This window comes from Heptranchias perlo, unplaced genomic scaffold, assembly GCF_035084215.1.
Source record: "Heptranchias perlo isolate sHepPer1 unplaced genomic scaffold, sHepPer1.hap1 HAP1_SCAFFOLD_63, whole genome shotgun sequence".
In the NCBI taxonomy this organism is placed as follows: Eukaryota; Metazoa; Chordata; class Chondrichthyes; order Hexanchiformes; family Hexanchidae; genus Heptranchias; species Heptranchias perlo.
In genome coordinates this window covers 1,969,479-1,987,636 of record NW_027139655.1, presented here as the reverse complement: position 1 = coordinate 1,987,636, position 18,158 = coordinate 1,969,479, and the positions used below count along the sequence as shown (strand labels likewise).

Here is an 18,158-nt window from a genome sequence, read left to right as displayed (position 1 = left end):
TGTGACAGAACAGAAACAGGTCAAATCGGAAAGAAATGGATCAAACTGAAAATACAGTCAATCTGAAACAATGATACGAAGAGATGGAAATACCCAGTGGATCGCTCAGTAACTGTACAAAGGGCAGGGGAACGGTTCGGGTATAACTCTTGTATTGGACTGTAAACAAAGGGAAACAGTTTAAGTGGGACTGGGAAAAGGAAGGAACAATATATTCATTGCTATTGTTTGCAGAAAGTCGTTGATCTCGTGGAGAAGGAGAACAGGGCGGACAGTTCCAAACTTCTCCTAAATCTGGTGATGGAGAAAGGTTCTCGGGCCCGAAGGGTGATGTGGAAATCATTTGTGAACATGCACCATGCGGTACCAAAGTTGGACAAAATACTGAAAGAGATGCAGGAACTTGGTACGGTAAAATCACACACTGAATTCAATTTCAGATTGAAACCCTGCGGAATTTACTACAAATCTGATTTCATGAAAGCTCATTGATTTAAACAGGTCCTGATCCATTTGATTGTATGATCACCGGACGAGGTTTATCTGAAATACCCAGTCACTTGAAAGGTAATTTCAAACCGTTTATTTCACTTCTGAGAATCAGAATGTTTGACTGTAGTCCTTTGTTGAGAGATTGTCAGAATCTGGGAATCAGAAATTCAAAGGGTGGAGGGAACAGTAATGAACCTCGTTTGGATTCATCATCAACGAGTGTACGATTTCTGACATATCCTGCAACGATACGCAGGTTGCATTATTTCACTTGGTCCAGCTGCTGATCACGATCTGTTCAGAAATCCCTTCAACTGTGAATCCTCAGACACATTTGGCGGGATCCTGATACACTCTGAAACCCCAGACACACCTGGCAGGATCCTGATACACTGTGAATCCCCATACACACCTGACAGGATCCTAATACACTGTGAATCCCCATACAAACCTGGCAGGACCCTGATACACTGTGATTCCCCATACACACCTGTCGGGATGTGAAAACACTGTGAATTCCAACACACATCTGACGGGATCCTGATTCACTGTGAATCCCCCTACACACCTTGTGGGATCCTAAAACACTGTGAATTCCCATACACATCTGGCGGGATGCTGGTCACTGTGACACCCCATACACATCTGGCGGGATTCTAAAACACTGTGAATCCTGATACACACATGGCAAGATTCTGATACACTGTGAATCCCAATACACATCTGGCAAGGTCCTGATACACTGTGAAACCCCATACACATCTGGCAGGATCCTGATACACTGTGAATCCCCATACACGCCTGGCAGGACCCTGAAACACTGTGAATCACCGTACACGCCTGGCCGAATCCTGATACGCTGTGAATCCCCATACACACATGGCAGGATCCTGATATACTGTGAATCCCCATACACACCTAGCAGGATCCTGATCCACTGTGAATCCCAATACACACCTGGCAGGATCCTGAAACACTGTGAATCCCCATACACACCTGGCAGGATCCTGATACACTGTGAATCCCCATACACACATGGCAGGATCCTGATATACTGTGAATCCCCATACACACCTGGCAGGATCCTGATACACTGTGAATCCCCATACACACATGGCAGGATCCTGATATACTGTGAATCCCCATACACACCTGGCAGGATCCTGATACACTGTGAATCCCCATACACACCTGGCAGGATCCTGATATACTGTGAATCCCCTTACACACCTGGCAGGATCCTGATACACTGTGAATCCCCATACACACCTGGCAGGATCCTGATACACTGTGAATCACCGTACACGCCTGGCAGGATCCTGATACGCTGTGAACCCACATACACACCCAACAGGATTCTGATAAAGTGTGAACCCACATACAGGCCTGACAGGATCCTGATGCTCTGTGAATCCCCATAAACGCCTGGCGGGATTCTGATTCACTGTGCAAGCCCCATAAACACCTGACGCTATTTTGATACACCGTGAAACCCCTTTCACACCTGGTAGCATCCTGATACACTCTGAATACCCCAAAACACATGGCAGGATACTATTTACTGTGAATTCTCATACAAATCTGGCAGGATCTTGTTTCACTGTGAGTCCCCATACACATCTGGCAGATCCTGATACTTTGTGACACCCCATGCATACCTGGCAGGATAATGATATCCTCTCAAAACCCCATACATATTTAGCAGCAACCTGATACCCTGTGATAACCCATACTCACGTGGCAGGATCCTGCTCTACTGTGACCCTCCTAACACAACTGACAGGATCCTGATACACTGTGAACCCACATACACACCAGGCAGGATCCTGATACAATGTGAATCCCCATACACACCTTGTAGGATCCTGATGCATTCTGAATCCCCATATGCACATTGCAGGACACTGATTAACTGCGAATCCTCATACAAATCTGGCAGGAACCTGTTGCACTGCGAATCTCCATACACCTGACACTATTTTGATACACCGTGAAACCCCTTTCACACCTGGTAGCATCCTGATACACTCTGAATACCCCAAAACACATGGCAGGATACTATTTACTGTGAATTCTCATACAAATCTGGCAGGATCTTGTTTCACTGTGAGTCCCCATACACATCTGGCAGATCCTGATACTTTGTGACACCCCATGCATACCTGGCAGGATAATGATATCCTCTCAAAACCCCATACATATTTAGCAGCAACCTGATACCCTGTTGTAAACCATACTCACGTGGCAGGATCCTGCTCTACTGTGACCCTCCTAACACAACTGACAGGATCCTGATACACTGTGAACCCACATACACACCAGGCAGGATCCTGATACAATGTGAATCCCAATACACACCTTGTAGGATCCTGATACATTCTGAATCCCCATATGCACATTGCAGTACACTGATTAACTGCGAATCCTCATACAAATCTGGCAGGAACCTGTTGCACTGCGAATCTCCATACACACCTGGCAGGATCACGATTCACTGTAAGTCCCCATATATATCTGAGAGATTCCCGATACTTGGTGACTCCCCATACACAACTGGTAGGATCCTGATTCACTGAGAGGCCCAGACACACCAGGCAGGTTCCTGATAGTATGCGAAGCTCCATAAACAACTGGCTGGTTCCTGATAACATGTGAAGCGCCGTACTCACCTGGCAGGATCCTGATAAACGATGAATCTCCAAACACACCTAGCAGCATCCTGACACACCGTGTATCCCCGTACACACCTGGCTGGATCCTCTTACACTCTGAAACCCCATGTACACCTGGCAGCATCCTGATTCACACTGAATGCCCATACACACCTGACAGGAACCTGAAACACTTCGAATGCCCATGCTGAACTGACAGGATCCGGATACACTGTCAATCGCCGGACACAACTGGCAGGATCCTGATTGACTGTGAGCCCCAAACACACCTGGGAGGTTCCTGATACACTCTGAATAACCATCGATACCTGGCAGGTTCCCGATAGATGGTGAATCCCCATACAAACCTCGCATGACACCGCAACTCTGTGAATCACCATACACAACTGGAAGTTTCCCGAAACATTCTGAATCGCCATACACACCTCTCAGGATCTCGAAACACTATTAATCCCCATACACACCTGGCAGGCTCCTGATATACATTGAACCCTCATACTCAGGTGGAAGCTTCCAAATTCAGTGTGAAACCCCATAAACACCGAGCAGGATCCTGATACACCGTGACTTCCCATCCACACCTGGCGGTATGCTGATACACTGTGAAAAATCGTACACAACTGGGGGGAAAATCCTGTAACACTGTGAATCCCCATACACGCCTGGTAGGATCCTGATACATTGTGAATCCCCATACACACCTGGCAGGATCCTAATAGACTGTGAATCCGAATGGGGGCAATATTCTGGCATGGGTGGAGGATTGGTTATCGAACAGGAATCAGAGAGTTGGGATAAATGGTTCATTCTCGGACTGGCAAACAGTAGCCAGTGGTCTTCCGCAGGGGTCGGTGCTGGGTCCCCAACTCTTTACAATCTATATTAACGATTTGGAGCAGGGGACCGAGTGTAACATATCAAAGTTTGCAGATGATACAAAGGTGGGAGGGAAAGTAGAGAGTGAGGAGGACATAAAAAACCTACAAGGGGATATAGACAGGCTGGGTGAGTGGGCGGAGATTTGGCAGATGCAATACAATATTGGAAAATGTGAGGTTATGCACTTTGGCAGGAAAAATCAGAGAGCAAGTTATTATCTTAATGGCGAGAAACTGGAAAGTACTGAAGTACAAAGGGATCTGGGGGTCCGAGTGCAAGAAAATCAAAAAGTTAGTATGCAGGTGCAGCAGGTGATCAAGAAGGCCAACGGAATGTTGGCGTTTATTGCTAGGGGGATAGACTATAAAAACAGGGAGGTATTGCTGCAGTTATATGTGGTATTGGTGAGACCGCATCTGGAATACTGCATACAGTTTTGGTGTCCATACGTAAGAAAAGTCTTACTTGCTCTCGAGGCAGTACAAAGAAGGTTCAGTCGGTTAATCCCGGGGATGAGGGGGCGGACATATGAGGAGAGGTTGAGTAGATTGGGACTCTACTCATTGGAGTTCAGAAGAATGAGAGGCGATCTTATTGAAACATATAAGATTGTGAAGGGGCTTGATCGGGTGGATGCGGTAAGGATGTTCCCAAGAATGGGTGAAACGAGAACGAGGGGGCATAATCTTAGAATAAGGGGCTGCTCTTTCAAAACTGAGATGGGGAGAAAATTCTTCACTCAGAGGGTAGTAGGTCTGTGGAATTTGCTGCCCCAGGAAGCTGTGGAAGCTAGATCATTAAATAAATTTAAAACAGAAATAGACAGTTTCCTGGAAGTAAAGGGAATTAGGGGTTACGGGGAGCGGGCAGGAAATTGGACATAAATTTAGATTTGAGATTAGGATCAGATCAGCCATGATCTTATTGAATGGCGGAGCAGTCTCGAGGGGCCGATTGGCCGACTCTTGCTCCTATTTCTTATGTTTTTATGTTCTTATACATACCTGGCAGGATCCTGATACACTGTGAATCCCCATACACACCTGACAGGATCCTGATGCACTGTGAATCCACATACACACCTGGTAGGATCCTGATACACTGTGAATCCCCATATACACCTGACAGACCCTGATGCACTGTGAATCCCCATACACACCTGGTAGGATCCTGGTACACTGTGAATCCCCATACACAACTGGCAGGATCCTGATACACTTTGAATTCCCATACACACCTGGCAGGATCCTGATACACTGTGAATCCTCATACACTCCTGACAGGACCCTGATACACTGTGAATCCCCATACACACCTGGTAGGATCCTGAATACACTGTGAATCCCCATACACACCTGGCAGGATCCTGATACACTGTGAATCCCCACACACAACTGGCAGGATCCTGATACATTGTGAATCCCCATACACAACTGGTAGGATCCTGATACACTGTCAATCCCCATACACACCTGGCAGGATCCTGATACACTGTGAATCCCCACACACAACTGGCAGGATCCTGATACACTGTGAATCCCCATACACACCTGGTAGGATCCTGATACACTTTGAATCCCCATACACAATTGGCAGGATCCTGATACACCCTGAATACCCATACACACGTGGCAGGATCATGATCGCCGGTGAATCCGCATAGATACCTGACAGGATCCTGATATACTGTAAATCCAATACACTCCTAGCAGGATCCTGATACACTGTGAAAACCCATAAACATCTGGCAGGATCCAGATTCAATGTGAATCCCCATACACACCTGGCAGGATGATGATACACATTGAATCCTCATACTCACCTGGTCGGTTCCAGATTCACTGTGAAACTCCATAAACACCGAGCAGGATCATGATATACAGTGACTTCCCATCCACACCTGGCGGTTTGCTGATACACTGTGAAAAATCATACACAACTGGATGGGGGGAAATCCAAATACACTCTGAATCCCCATACACACCTGGCAGGATCCTGATACACTGTGAATCCCCATACACACCTGGCAGGATCATGATTCACTATGAATCCCTATACACACCTGGCAGGATCATGATACAATGTGAAAAATCATACACAAGGGGGGGGGGGAAATACTGGAACACAGTGAATCCCCATACACACCTGAGGGGGAAATCCAAATACACTGTGAATCCCCATACACACCTGGCAGGATCCTGGTACACTGTGAATCCCCATGCACACCTGGCAGGATCCTGATACACTGTGAATCCCCATACACACCTGGCAGGATCATGATTCACTATGAATCCACATACACACCTGGCAGGATCATGATTCACTATGAATCCCTATACACACCTGGCAGGATCATGATTCACTGTGAATCCCCATATATATCTAAGAGATCCTGATACTTTGTGACTCCCCATGCACAACTGGCAGGATACGGATACACTGTCAATCGCCAGACACAACTGGCAGGATCCTGATTCTCTGTGAGCCCCATGCACACTTGGGAGGTTCCTGATACACTATAAAACCCCATAGACATCAAGAGTTTCCTGATACACTGTGAAGTCCCATACACATCCCTCAAGTTCCAGAAACACCATTAATCCCCATACACACCTGGCAGGATCCTGATACACTCTGAATAACCATAGACACCTTGCAGGTTCCCGATATATGGTGTTGACCGGAGGTCACCGGTTATACAAACCTGGCATGACCCCAAAACTCTGTGAATCACCATACACACCTGGAAGCTTCCCGATACATTCTGAATAGCCATTCACACCTCTCAGGATCGCGAAACACTATTCATCCCCCCACACACCTGGCAGGATCCTGATACACAGTGAATTCCCATACTCACCTGGCAGGCTCCTGATACACTCTGAATAACCACAGACACCTGGCAGGTTCTGGATAGACGGTGAATCCCCATACAAATCCGGCATTACCCCGAAACTCTGTGAATCACCATACATACAGGAAAGGTTCCCGATACATTCTGAATTGCCATACACACCTGTCAGGATCGCGAACACTATTAATCCCCATGCACACCTGGCAGGATCCAGAAACACTGTGAATCCCCATGCACACCTGGCAGGACCCAGAAACACTGTGAATCCCCATGCACACGTGGCAGGATCCAGAAACACTGTCAATCCCCATACACACCTGGCAGGATCCCGGTAAACTGCCAAACCCCATACACACCTGGCAGGATCTTAATGCACTATGAAAACCCATGCACACCTGGCAATTTTCCTGATATATTCTGCATCCCCAGACCCATCTGGCAGGATCCTGTAACACTGTGAGACCCTATACACACCTGGTAGGATTCCGACACTCTGAACACTAATACACATATCCTTTGTGCCGCCCAGACGCTCTGGGCTCACAAGTAAAGAGCAGTGTTATGATCCAGACGTTAAGTTTTAACTGCGCCCCTCGAAATCTGACCCATCACAGACTGCAGGGGATGAGGTGGACATTTGGGAAATATTGAAATGTTATAATTTCACAGCACAGAATGAGACGTCAAAGTGTTCGATCTGATCTGAAAAGATGTACAGATGTTCACACAATAGATCCTTAATCCGTGGAGAAATGTGAGGGAAAGACAATGTTCAGGGTAATTCGGAAGTTATGGGCTGGCTTCCTAATGGCACGGAAAGAGAGAACCGTATAGTACTCAATGAATAGTCCTTTAACTCAGGGTCTTTTTCGACCCAATTTAATGACTGACGAAAACAAATTTGTAATTTCCCAAACCTGCATTATAAGAAATTGAGACCAAAATGAAACAACGTAGTATAATTATTGGGAGAATCGTTGAAATGAACTGTGAATGTTTTCTGCTCTAACATTGCACTGAGTGATGTGGTCAGTGGTTCTAATTGTAATTCTAATCGGTGATATGACAGAACTGGTCGAAAAACATATTCAATGAATGTGTAAAACTGCTGAAAAATTGTTTGCGTTTTCTGAAACACAATATAACAGGAGAATGATTAGAGACAGGGAAAGACTATTTGGCCCAAATAAGCCTGACCCTGTTAGAAGAGATGACCCCGCCTACCGCTCCTCTCAGTGTATCCACAGAAACACGTCCGATTGTCTCTTGACCCCACTTGCATTGCCCCTTTAATTTCCTACCCTGTTAACTGGGTCCCCCACTCTTTCACCCTTTGGGTGAGAAAATTGCCCTGATTTCCTTTCTTATTTCTGACTTTCAATTTTCTCCGCCTCTGGTGAGATCCTGAATGAATATTTCACATCGGTATTTACGGTTGAGAAAGGCATGGATGTTAGGGAACTTGGGGAAATAAATAGTGATGTCTTGAGGAGTGTACATATTACAGAGAGGGAGGTGCTGGAAGTCTTAACGCGCATCAAGGTAGATAAATCTCCGGGACCTGATGAAATGTATCCCAGGACGTTATGGGAGGTTAGGGAGGAAATTGCGGGTCCCCTAGCAGAGATATTTGAATCATCCACCGCTACAGGTGAGGTGCCTGAAGATTGGAGGGTAGCAAATGTTGTGCCTTTGTTTAAGAAGGGCGGCAGGGAAAAGCCTGGGAACTACAGACCAGTGAGCCTGACATCTGTAGTGGGTAAGTTGTTAGAGGGTATTCTGAGGGACAGAATCTACAGGCATTTGGAGAGGCAGGGACTAATTAGGAACAGTCAGCATGGTTTTGTGAGAGGAAAATCATGTCTCACGAATTTGATTGAGTTTTTTGAAGGGGTAACCAAGAAGATAGATGAGGGCTGTGCAGTAGACGTGGTCTACATGGACTTCAGCAAAGCATTTGACAAGGTACCGCATGGTAGGTTGTTACATAAGGTTAAATCTCATGGGATCCAAGGTGAGGTAGCCAATTGGATACAAAATTGGCTTGACGACAGAAGACAGAGGGTGGTTGTCGAGGGTTGTTTTTCAAACTGGATGCCTGTGTCCAGCGGTGTGCCTCAGGGATCGGTGCTGGGTCCGCTGTTATTTGTTATTTATATTAATGATTTGGATGAGAATTTAGGAGGCATGGTTAGTAAGTTTGCAGATGACACCAAGATTGGTGGCATTGTGGACAGTGAAGAAGGTTATCTAGGATTGCAACGGGATCTTGATAAATTGGGCCAGTGGGCCGATGAATGGCAGATGGAGTTTAATTTAGATAAATGTGAGGTGATGCATTTTGGTAGATCGAATCGGGCCAGGACCTACTCCGTTAATGGTAGGGCGTTGGGGAGAGTTATAGAACAAAGAGATCTAGGAGTACAGATTCATAGCTCCTTGAAAGTGGAGTCACAGGTGGATAGGGTGGTGAAGAAGGCATTCAGCATGCTTGGTTTCATTGGTCAGAACATTGAATGCAGGAGTTGGGATGTCTTGTTGAAGTTGTACAGGGCATTGGTGAGGCCACACTTGGAGTACTGTGTACAGTTCTGGTCACCCTATTATAGAAAGGATATTATTAAACTAGAAAGAGTGCAGAAAAGATTTACTAGGATGCTACCGGGACTTGATGGTTTGACTTACAGGGAGAGGTTAGACAGACTGGGACTTTATTCCCTGGAGAGTAGGAGGTTAAGGGGTGATCTTATAGAAGTCTATAAAATAATGAGGGGCATAGATAAGGTCGATAGTCAAAATCTTTTCCCAAAGGTAGGGGAGTCTATAACGAGGGGGCACAGATTTAAGGTGAGAGGGGAGAGATACAAAAGGATCCAGAGGGGCAATTTTTTCACTCAAAGGGTGGTGAGTGTCTGGAACGAGCTGCCAGAGGCAGTAGTAGAGGCGGGTACAATTTTGTCTTTTAAAAAGCATTTGGACAGTTACATGGGGAAGATGGGTATCGAGGGATATGGGCCAAGTGCAGGCAATTGGGACTAGCTTAGTGGTATAAACTGGGCGACATGGACATGTTGGGCCGAAGGGCCTGTTTCCATGTTGTAACTTCTATGATTCTATGATTCTATGATTCTATAATTATTTTCGTGAGTGTGAGCCTGTTTCCTGCATTAATACTTTGAATTACGTTGAAATGATTCAATACCGAAGTTTCTTGCTCAAACAAAATACATCAAACCCTCTCAACATTCCCTCACCCTAAACTCCTAATACATTTAATCGTCTTTCTGATTCCCCTCTGTACCTTTAGAACGGCAGTAATATTTACCTGTGATAAGGTAAAGAAATACAGATCTGATACAATAACAGTGGAACTTCTGTCCATTCACTGTCTGTCCCTCTCTCAGAGCTCACAACACCTCAGATAACCTGCTCAAGGTCTGATACAATAAGAGTGGGACTTCTGTCCATTCACAGTCTGTCCCTGTCCCCAGTGCCCACAATATCCCAGATAACCTGCCCGAGGTCTTACAAAATAACAGTGGAACTTCCGTCCATTCACAATCTGTCTCTCTCCCATTGCCCACAATGTCCAAGATAACCTGTCCGAGGTCTGATACAATAACAGTGGATCTTCTGTCCATTCACTGTCTGTCCCTCTCTCAGAGCTCACAACACCTCAGATAACCTGCTCAAGGTCTGATACAATAACAGTGGGACTTCTGTCCTTTCACAGTCTGTCCCTCTCGCAGAGCTCACAATACCCCAGATAACCTGCCCAGGGTCTGATACATTAGAATCATAAAATGTTCACAGCACACAAGGAGTCCATTCGGCCCCTCGAGAACCTGCCGGCTCTTTGTAAGAGCTATCAGGTAAGCCCCATTCCCCTTCTCTTTCCTCGTAGCCCTGCAAAACTTTCCCTTCAAGCATTTATCGAATCCCTTTTTGAAAGCCACTATTGAATCTGCTTCCAAAAAACCCTTTCAGGTAGAGCATTCCAGATCATAACTGCTCGCTGCTTAAAAAAAGTTTTTCCTCATCTTTCCTTCGGTTCTTTTGCCAATCACTTCAAATCTGTGTCCTGTGGTTCTCGACCCTCCTTATTTACTTTATCTAAATCCTTCATGATTTTGAATACTTCTATCAAAGCTCCTCCCAACCTTCTCTGCTGTAAGGAGAACAACACCAGCTTCACCAGTCTATCCACTTAACTGAAGTCCCTCTTCCCTGGAACCATTCTAGTAATTCTCTTCTACACCCTCTCGAAGACTTTCACATCCTTCCTAAAGTGCGGTGCCCACAATTAGACACAATACTCCAGTTGTGGCTAAACCAGGGTATTATAAAGGTTCAACAAAACTTCCTTGTTTTTGTAGTCTATGCATCTATTTTTCAAGCCAAGTATCCCGTATGTTTTTAACTGCTTTCTCAACTTGTCTTGTCACCTTCAAAGATGAGTGCACATATACCCCCAGGTCTCTCAGTTCCTGCACCCCATTTAGAATTATACCATTTAGTTTATATTGCCTCTCCTCGTTCTTCCTACCAAAAGGTATCACTTCGCACTGCTCTGCGTTAAATTTCATCCACCATGTGTCCGCCCATTCCACTAGCCTGTCTATTATGTCCTATTGAATTCGATCACTATCCTCTTCACTGTTTGCTGCACTTGCACGTTTTGTTTCATCTGCAAATTTTGAAACTGTGCCCTGTGCACCCAAATCCAAGTCATTAACATCTACCAAAATAAAGCAGTGGTTCTAGGACCGACCCATAGGGAACACCACTGAATAACTTCCTCCAGTCGAAAAAACAACCGTTCACCACTCCTCTCTGTTTCCTGTCACTGCCCCTTTTATTCCAAGGCCATCAACATTGCTAACAAGTCTATTATGCGGCACTTTATAAAACGCCATTTGAAAGTCCATATCAACATCAATCGCATTGCCTTCATCAAAACTCTCTGTCACCTCAATTAAAAACTCAATCAAGCTAGGTAAACACGATTTGCCTTTACTCAATTAATCCACACTTGATCAAGTGACTATTAATTTGTCCCGGATTATTGTTTCTAAAAGCCTCCCCACAACTGAAGTTTCGCAATGGAATTCTGCCCATTCAGTCTAACTACGACACACAATATCCCAGATAACCTGCCCTAAGTTTGTCAGAATCACAGTGGAACATCTGTCCATTCACATTCTGTCCCTCTACCAGTACACACGATACCCCAGAAAATATGCCGAAAGACACTGAATAGGAAAGTGATATTGAGAAGTTGTCAAAATAACACTGAATAGTAAAGTGATTTTGAGAAGTTGTTATATTTTCAAAGTAACCAACATTGAGAACCACTTTCTGTCTCTTCTAATTGAAGATGTTCAACAGAAACACAAGGAGACACTCCGGGTCCAAACTGAAACATTGAGAGTGAACACGATTCTAATCAAGGAGAAGGTTAAGATTTTCCAGCTGGTCATTCTATACACTGAGCTAACGGTCATTTCTACTGTTCGAGATCGGACACTTGTTGAACATGAACTGCTGGCAAGAGGCCGAGACCATGAAGAGTGGAGAAAGAAACATCTCCGGAGAGAACTGGAAAAAATCCGAACTGATCAATTGTTCCAGAGCAGTTTTTCCTGGAGAGGCAGTTCGTTCCAGAAAATGAAGAGTTCCTTCCGGCGATCCAGTTCTGGGAGTTCAGCAGCAGTGAGCGGAGTCGCGGGGATTGGAAAAACAACAATGGTACAAAAGATTGTTTATGACTGGGCCACTGGGAAAATATACCCACACTTTCAATTTGTTTTCAGTTTCAAATTTCGGGATTTGAACGCTATTAACTGCAGAATAAACCTGAGGAATCTGATATTGGATATGTATCCATACTTTCGGAATATTCTGAGAGAGCTCTGGAAGAACCCAGAGAGATTACTGTTTATATTTGATGGTTTGGATGAATTCAAGGACAGTATCGATTTTGCCGACAATCGGAGAAATACAGAACCTCAGTACATGTGCACAGATCCTGAAGACTGGTGTCAAGTGCCTGACATTGTGCACAGTTTAATACAACACAAGCTGCTCCCGGGATGTTCAGTGCTCGTGACCAGCCGCCCCATTGCATTACATTTATTGGAAAAGGCTCAGATCAGTGTCTGGGCTGAAATCCTGGGATTTGTTGGTGAGGAACGGAAGGAATATTTCAACAAGTTTTTTGAAGATCAGTCGGTGGCAGCAGCTGTTTTCAAACATGTGGAGGAGAACGAGATCCTGTACACCATGTGTTACAACCCTTCCTACTGCTGGATCCTCGGTCTGTCACTGGGTCCCTTCTTCACACAAAGAGACAGGAAACAGCAGCGAGTTCCCAAGACCATCACCCAACTATATTCCTACTATATTTACAACATTCTGAAAAACCATGGCCGAGCGATTGAATCCCCCCGGGATGTGTTACTGAAGATCGGTGAGATGGCCTTCACTGGAGTCTCCGAGAAGAAGATTGTGTTTAGAAATGGAGATTTGATCAAGTGCAATCTGCAACCTTCCCAGTTCCTGTCTGGGTTCATGATGGAACTTTTGGAGAGAGATGATTCTGCCCAGAGTGTGGTTTACACATTCCCGCACCTCACCATCCAAGAGTTTGTATCTGCACTCGCACAATTCCTGACTCCAGATCCAGGGGACATCCGGAAACTCCTCAGTGAAGCCCACAGCAAGGAAGATGGGCGATTTGAGATATTTCTCCGTTTTGTTGTTGGTCTCTCCTCCTCACGGTCAGCTCGGCCCCTGGAGGAGTTTCTGGGTCCTTTTCTTCATCAAACAATCTGCGGAGTGATTGACTGGGTGAAGGAGAAGGTTGAAGGAGAGATTGGAAAAACAGAGAGTGAAACTGGTAAAAGGGACCTCCTGAACACACTCCACTACCTGTTTGAGTCTCAGAATCAAACACTGGCTCGGGTCACAGTGCGATCTGTGGAAACACTTACATTTAGTGGTTTGCGACTGACCCCGATTGACTGTGCGGTCCTGTCTCCTGTCATTGGACTCTGTGATACAATAAAATACGTCGATCTGGAGAACTGCTCCATTCAGTGTGAAGGACTCCAGCGGCTGGGACACGCACTGCACAAATGCCAGGTGTTGAGGTAACTGTTTATTTGTCTCCAACTGTTGGGCCAACAATCACGGATTGTATTGTTGCTCCGTAATGAAGGGAAACAAACAGTTCAGTTAAACCAGAGAGAAGCAGATTCAACACAAATATGACAAATGATCAGAGAATCGGTTCGTAATTCCCTGAGGACTGGAGAATCTAAAATGGATCCTTGTGAACAAGTCGGGATTTTAAAGTCTTTATCGGATCAGTAAATACAGGTCACTGAAAGAGTTTGATAATTTAATTGCAATAAATGATATTTATTGTTTTTTTTCTCACTGCCTGAGATATGTCCATTGAAGAGACTCCTTCTCAGTGTTACTTACACGTAGACCGACACTAACTGCAGCAGTCTGTGTGTTGGAGCATCCCACCCTCTGACCGAGGGGTGGGGGACAAGTGACAGTCACCGGACTGTCAACGTGTGTCGGAGAGGGAAGCAGAAACACCAAACATTCAGTAACAAAGAGCAAAACACAGATTTCGGGCAGTCAACCGCCAGTGGGCGAGCTGAGCTTTCCCCGCAGCACGTCGGTCCGTTATCTTAACTCCTCAATGACACAGCCCTTCACACTCTCCAATACATCCACCATCTCTTCACCCAGATGGCAGCACTCGTGCCTCTGAGTCAGAAGGTCGTGGATTCAGGCCCCTCGCTCATTAATCCAGGCCGACACTTCAGTGCGATTTGGGAGCTAAAATCTGGCGGTACAACGGTTCCAATCAAACGGGTGGTGGGGTATTAGCCCAGGAGTACAGAGACACACCGGCCAGCGGTGGGGCCTCACACATAGTGGGAGGCTCCTTGATAAACCATGGGGCAGTGAACCAGGAAATTTCACATAATCTGCCTCCCCCTCCTGAGTGCGAGGCCCCGCTCGGGGAGGGAACTTCAGAAAATTCCCCAAAAACTGTCTGGCCAGTTTAATGGGGAACAATGTGAGAGACTCCCCTCCCCTATGAACGAGGAGTAAAGGGACATTGAAAACTTGTAACGGGACGGAATGAACTCTCCTTCTTAAATAAAATCCTGTGGGACGGATTTCAAAGCAGCCGTTAGCGCCGTTTCACAATATAACTCACACCGAGATATTACACAGATTAATGTAATGCTGCATAAAATGTACGTAATCACCGCTTTATTATTTAATTCGGGGGAAATCACCCCATTCCCATAAAATCTGGGATTTCAGAAGCAACAGAAATGAGACAAGTTTCTCCAAACATGACGGGACCGGTCACTGACCTCCAGGAGGGTAATTCTGATCATCAGGGAATGAGACCGGACTGAGGGATATTTAAAGGCTTCACACAGACAGCACTTTATTTAATAAATACATTTACAGACAGTCGCTGAATATGAGGCGTTGGGCAGAGTGAGATTCATTGTCAGTGACAGGGAAATCTGGTTATTAATTTCCTTAAGATTTTTCAGTGCTTCCTCTGATATCAGAGAGAAATTGTCAGATCGGGGATTGGATTCAGTTTGTTTCTCACTCTTTGTCTGATTGTGTTTAGACTGGGGAGCAATGAACTGGGAGATTCAGGAGTGAAACTATTGTCTGCGGCTCTGAGGAGCCCGGACTGTAAAATACAGGAACTGGAGTAAGTATCAGACTGTGTGAGATTGTCTTTATAATAACTGGATGTCGAACAGGGTACATTAAAGTCAGTATAAGTAATAATAATACAAATAAATACTGGGAATTTACTCTGATTCCTGTTATCTCTGCTCGTCTCTCTCTCTCTCTCTCTGATCTCCAGGTTATGGGATAACGGTCTCACAGATTCTTGTACCGAGGATCTCTCCTCCGCTCTCAGTACAAACCGGTCACTGACGGATCTTGACCTGAGTGATAATAAACTGGGAGATTCAGGAGTGAAACTACTGTCTGCGGCTCTGAGGAACCCAGAATGTAAAATACAGAAACTGGGGTAAGTAACAGACTGTGTGAGATTGTGTTTATAATAACTGGATGCTGAACACGGTACATTAATGTCAGTATAAGTAATAATAATTCAAATAAATACTGGGAATTTACCCTGATTTTTGTTATTTCTCTCTCTCTTTCTCTCTCTCTAATCCCCAGTTTGTGTGATGTCAGTCTCACTGCTTCTTGTACCGAGGATCTCTTCTCCACTCTCAGTACAAACCGGTCACTGACTGATCTTGACCTGAGCAATAATAAACTGGGAGATTCAGGAGTGAAACTATTGTCTGAGGCTCTGAGGAACCCGGACTGTAAAATACAGAAACTGGAGTAAGTATCAGACTGTGTGAGATTGTGTTTATAATAACTGGATGTCTCACACGGTATATTAATGTCAGTATAATTAATAATAAACTTTGGTGATTTAACCTGATTCCTGTCATTTCTCTCTCTCTCTCTGATCCCCAGTCTGGATGATGTCGGTCTCACAGATTCTTGTACCGAGGATCTCGTCTCCGCTCTCAGTGCAAACCGGTCACTGACGGGTCTGTCCCTGAGATCAAACTCCTTCACAGACCGATCTGTCCCCGCTCTCCGCTCCCTCATACTGACCCGCAGGAGTCTGGAGCGGATCCGGTGAGTGTTTGTGTTAATGTTTAATATAATAAATAAAATATCAATGGAATTCACTCCCTTTTATGGGTAATATTTGTCTGTAATTATTATTGAAATATTAACCACAGTCTCCCTGTTATTTACACTGTTGTTCAATCTGTTTATTTCCTGTTTAATTTTTAATCTGTTTCAGGCTGAGGGGGAATAAGTTCAGTTCAAACGGAAAGAGACACCTGGAGTCACTGCGGGAATCCAGAACCGGACTGAGTGTGGGAGTGTGAACATTTCAATTTATAACCATTCCTGGTCTCATTATATGAACATTTCAATTTATAACCATTCCTGGTCTTATTATATGAACATTTCAATTTATAACCATTCCTGGTCTCATTATATGAACATTTCAATTTTTAACCATTTCTGGTCTCATTATATGAACATCTCAATTTATAACCATTCCTGGTCTCATGATATGAACATTTCAATTTATAACCATTCCTGGTCTCATTATTTGAACATTTCAATTTATAACCATTCCTGGTCTCATTATATGAAAATTTCAATTTTTAACCATTGCTGGTCTCATTATATGAACATTTTTGGCCGATTCTCTGTCCCTCCCCTTTAACCGGCCGCGCTCCAGGTGGAAATCCGAACGGCCCTTTAACGGTTTCCAGCTCGAGCTGAGCGAGCGTCGTCTCCCATTGTGACGTCAGAGGCCCAGCGACAGGGTCACGAGACTCAGTCACCCGGTCCCCCAGCGCTGATTCTGCCGGATATCCGGGGCTGGATGGTCCCCAATGGGACACTGGGTCAATGCACAGACAGGAAGGGCCCAGGGTGGGGCTCAGTCTGGGCTGCAGTGGGACACTGGGTCAATGTACAGACAGGAAGGGCCCAGGGTGGGGCTCAGTCTGGGCTGCAGTGGGACACTGGGTCAATGTACAGACAGGAAGGGCCCAGGGTGGGGCTCAGTCTGGGCTGCAGTGGGACACTGGGTCAATGTACAGACAGGAAGGGCCCAGGGTGGGGCTCAGCCTGGGCTGCAGTGGGACACTGGGTCAATGTACAGACAGGAAGGGCCCAGAGTGGGGTTCAGTCTGGGCTGCAGTAGGACACTGGGTCAATGTACAGACAGGAAGAGACCAGGGTGGAGCTCAGTCTGGGCTGCAGTGGGACACTGGGTCAATGTACAGACAGGAAGGGCCCAGGGTGGGTCTCAGTCTGGGCTGCAGTGGGACACTGGGTCAATGTACAGACAGGAAGGGCCCAGGGTGGGGCTCAGTCTGGGCTGCAGTGGGACACTGGGTCAATGTACAGACAGGAAGGGCCCAGGGTGGGTCTCAGTCTGGGCTGCAGTGGGACACTGGGTCAATGTACAGACAGGAAGGGCCCAGGGTGGGTCTCAGTCTGGGCTGCAGTGGGACACTGGGTCAATGTACAGACAGGAAGGGCCCAGGGTGGGGCTCAGTCTGGGCTGCAGTGGGACACTGGGTCAATGTACAGACAGGAAGGGCCCAGGGTGGGGCTCAGTCTGGGCTGCAGTGGGACAC

The 18,158-nt window shown here is 45.8% G+C and overlaps 1 protein-coding gene across 1 annotated transcript; it reads left to right on the top strand.

Annotated features, from left to right (window-relative positions):
- The first annotated feature begins 83 nt into the window (after nucleotides 1-83).
- LOC137317678 (NACHT, LRR and PYD domains-containing protein 3-like) lies at nucleotides 84-17,492 on the top strand. Its single transcript, XM_067980848.1, has 9 exons — nucleotides 84-140; nucleotides 235-406; nucleotides 502-567; nucleotides 12,275-14,048; nucleotides 15,578-15,665; nucleotides 15,831-15,994; nucleotides 16,150-16,320; nucleotides 16,459-16,626; nucleotides 16,799-17,492. The coding sequence occupies exons 1-9, from the start codon at nucleotides 84-86 to the stop codon at nucleotides 16,884-16,886; spliced, it is 2,748 nt and encodes a 915-aa protein (XP_067836949.1). The 3' UTR covers nucleotides 16,887-17,492.
- Nucleotides 17,493-18,158: the final 666 nt, after the last annotated feature.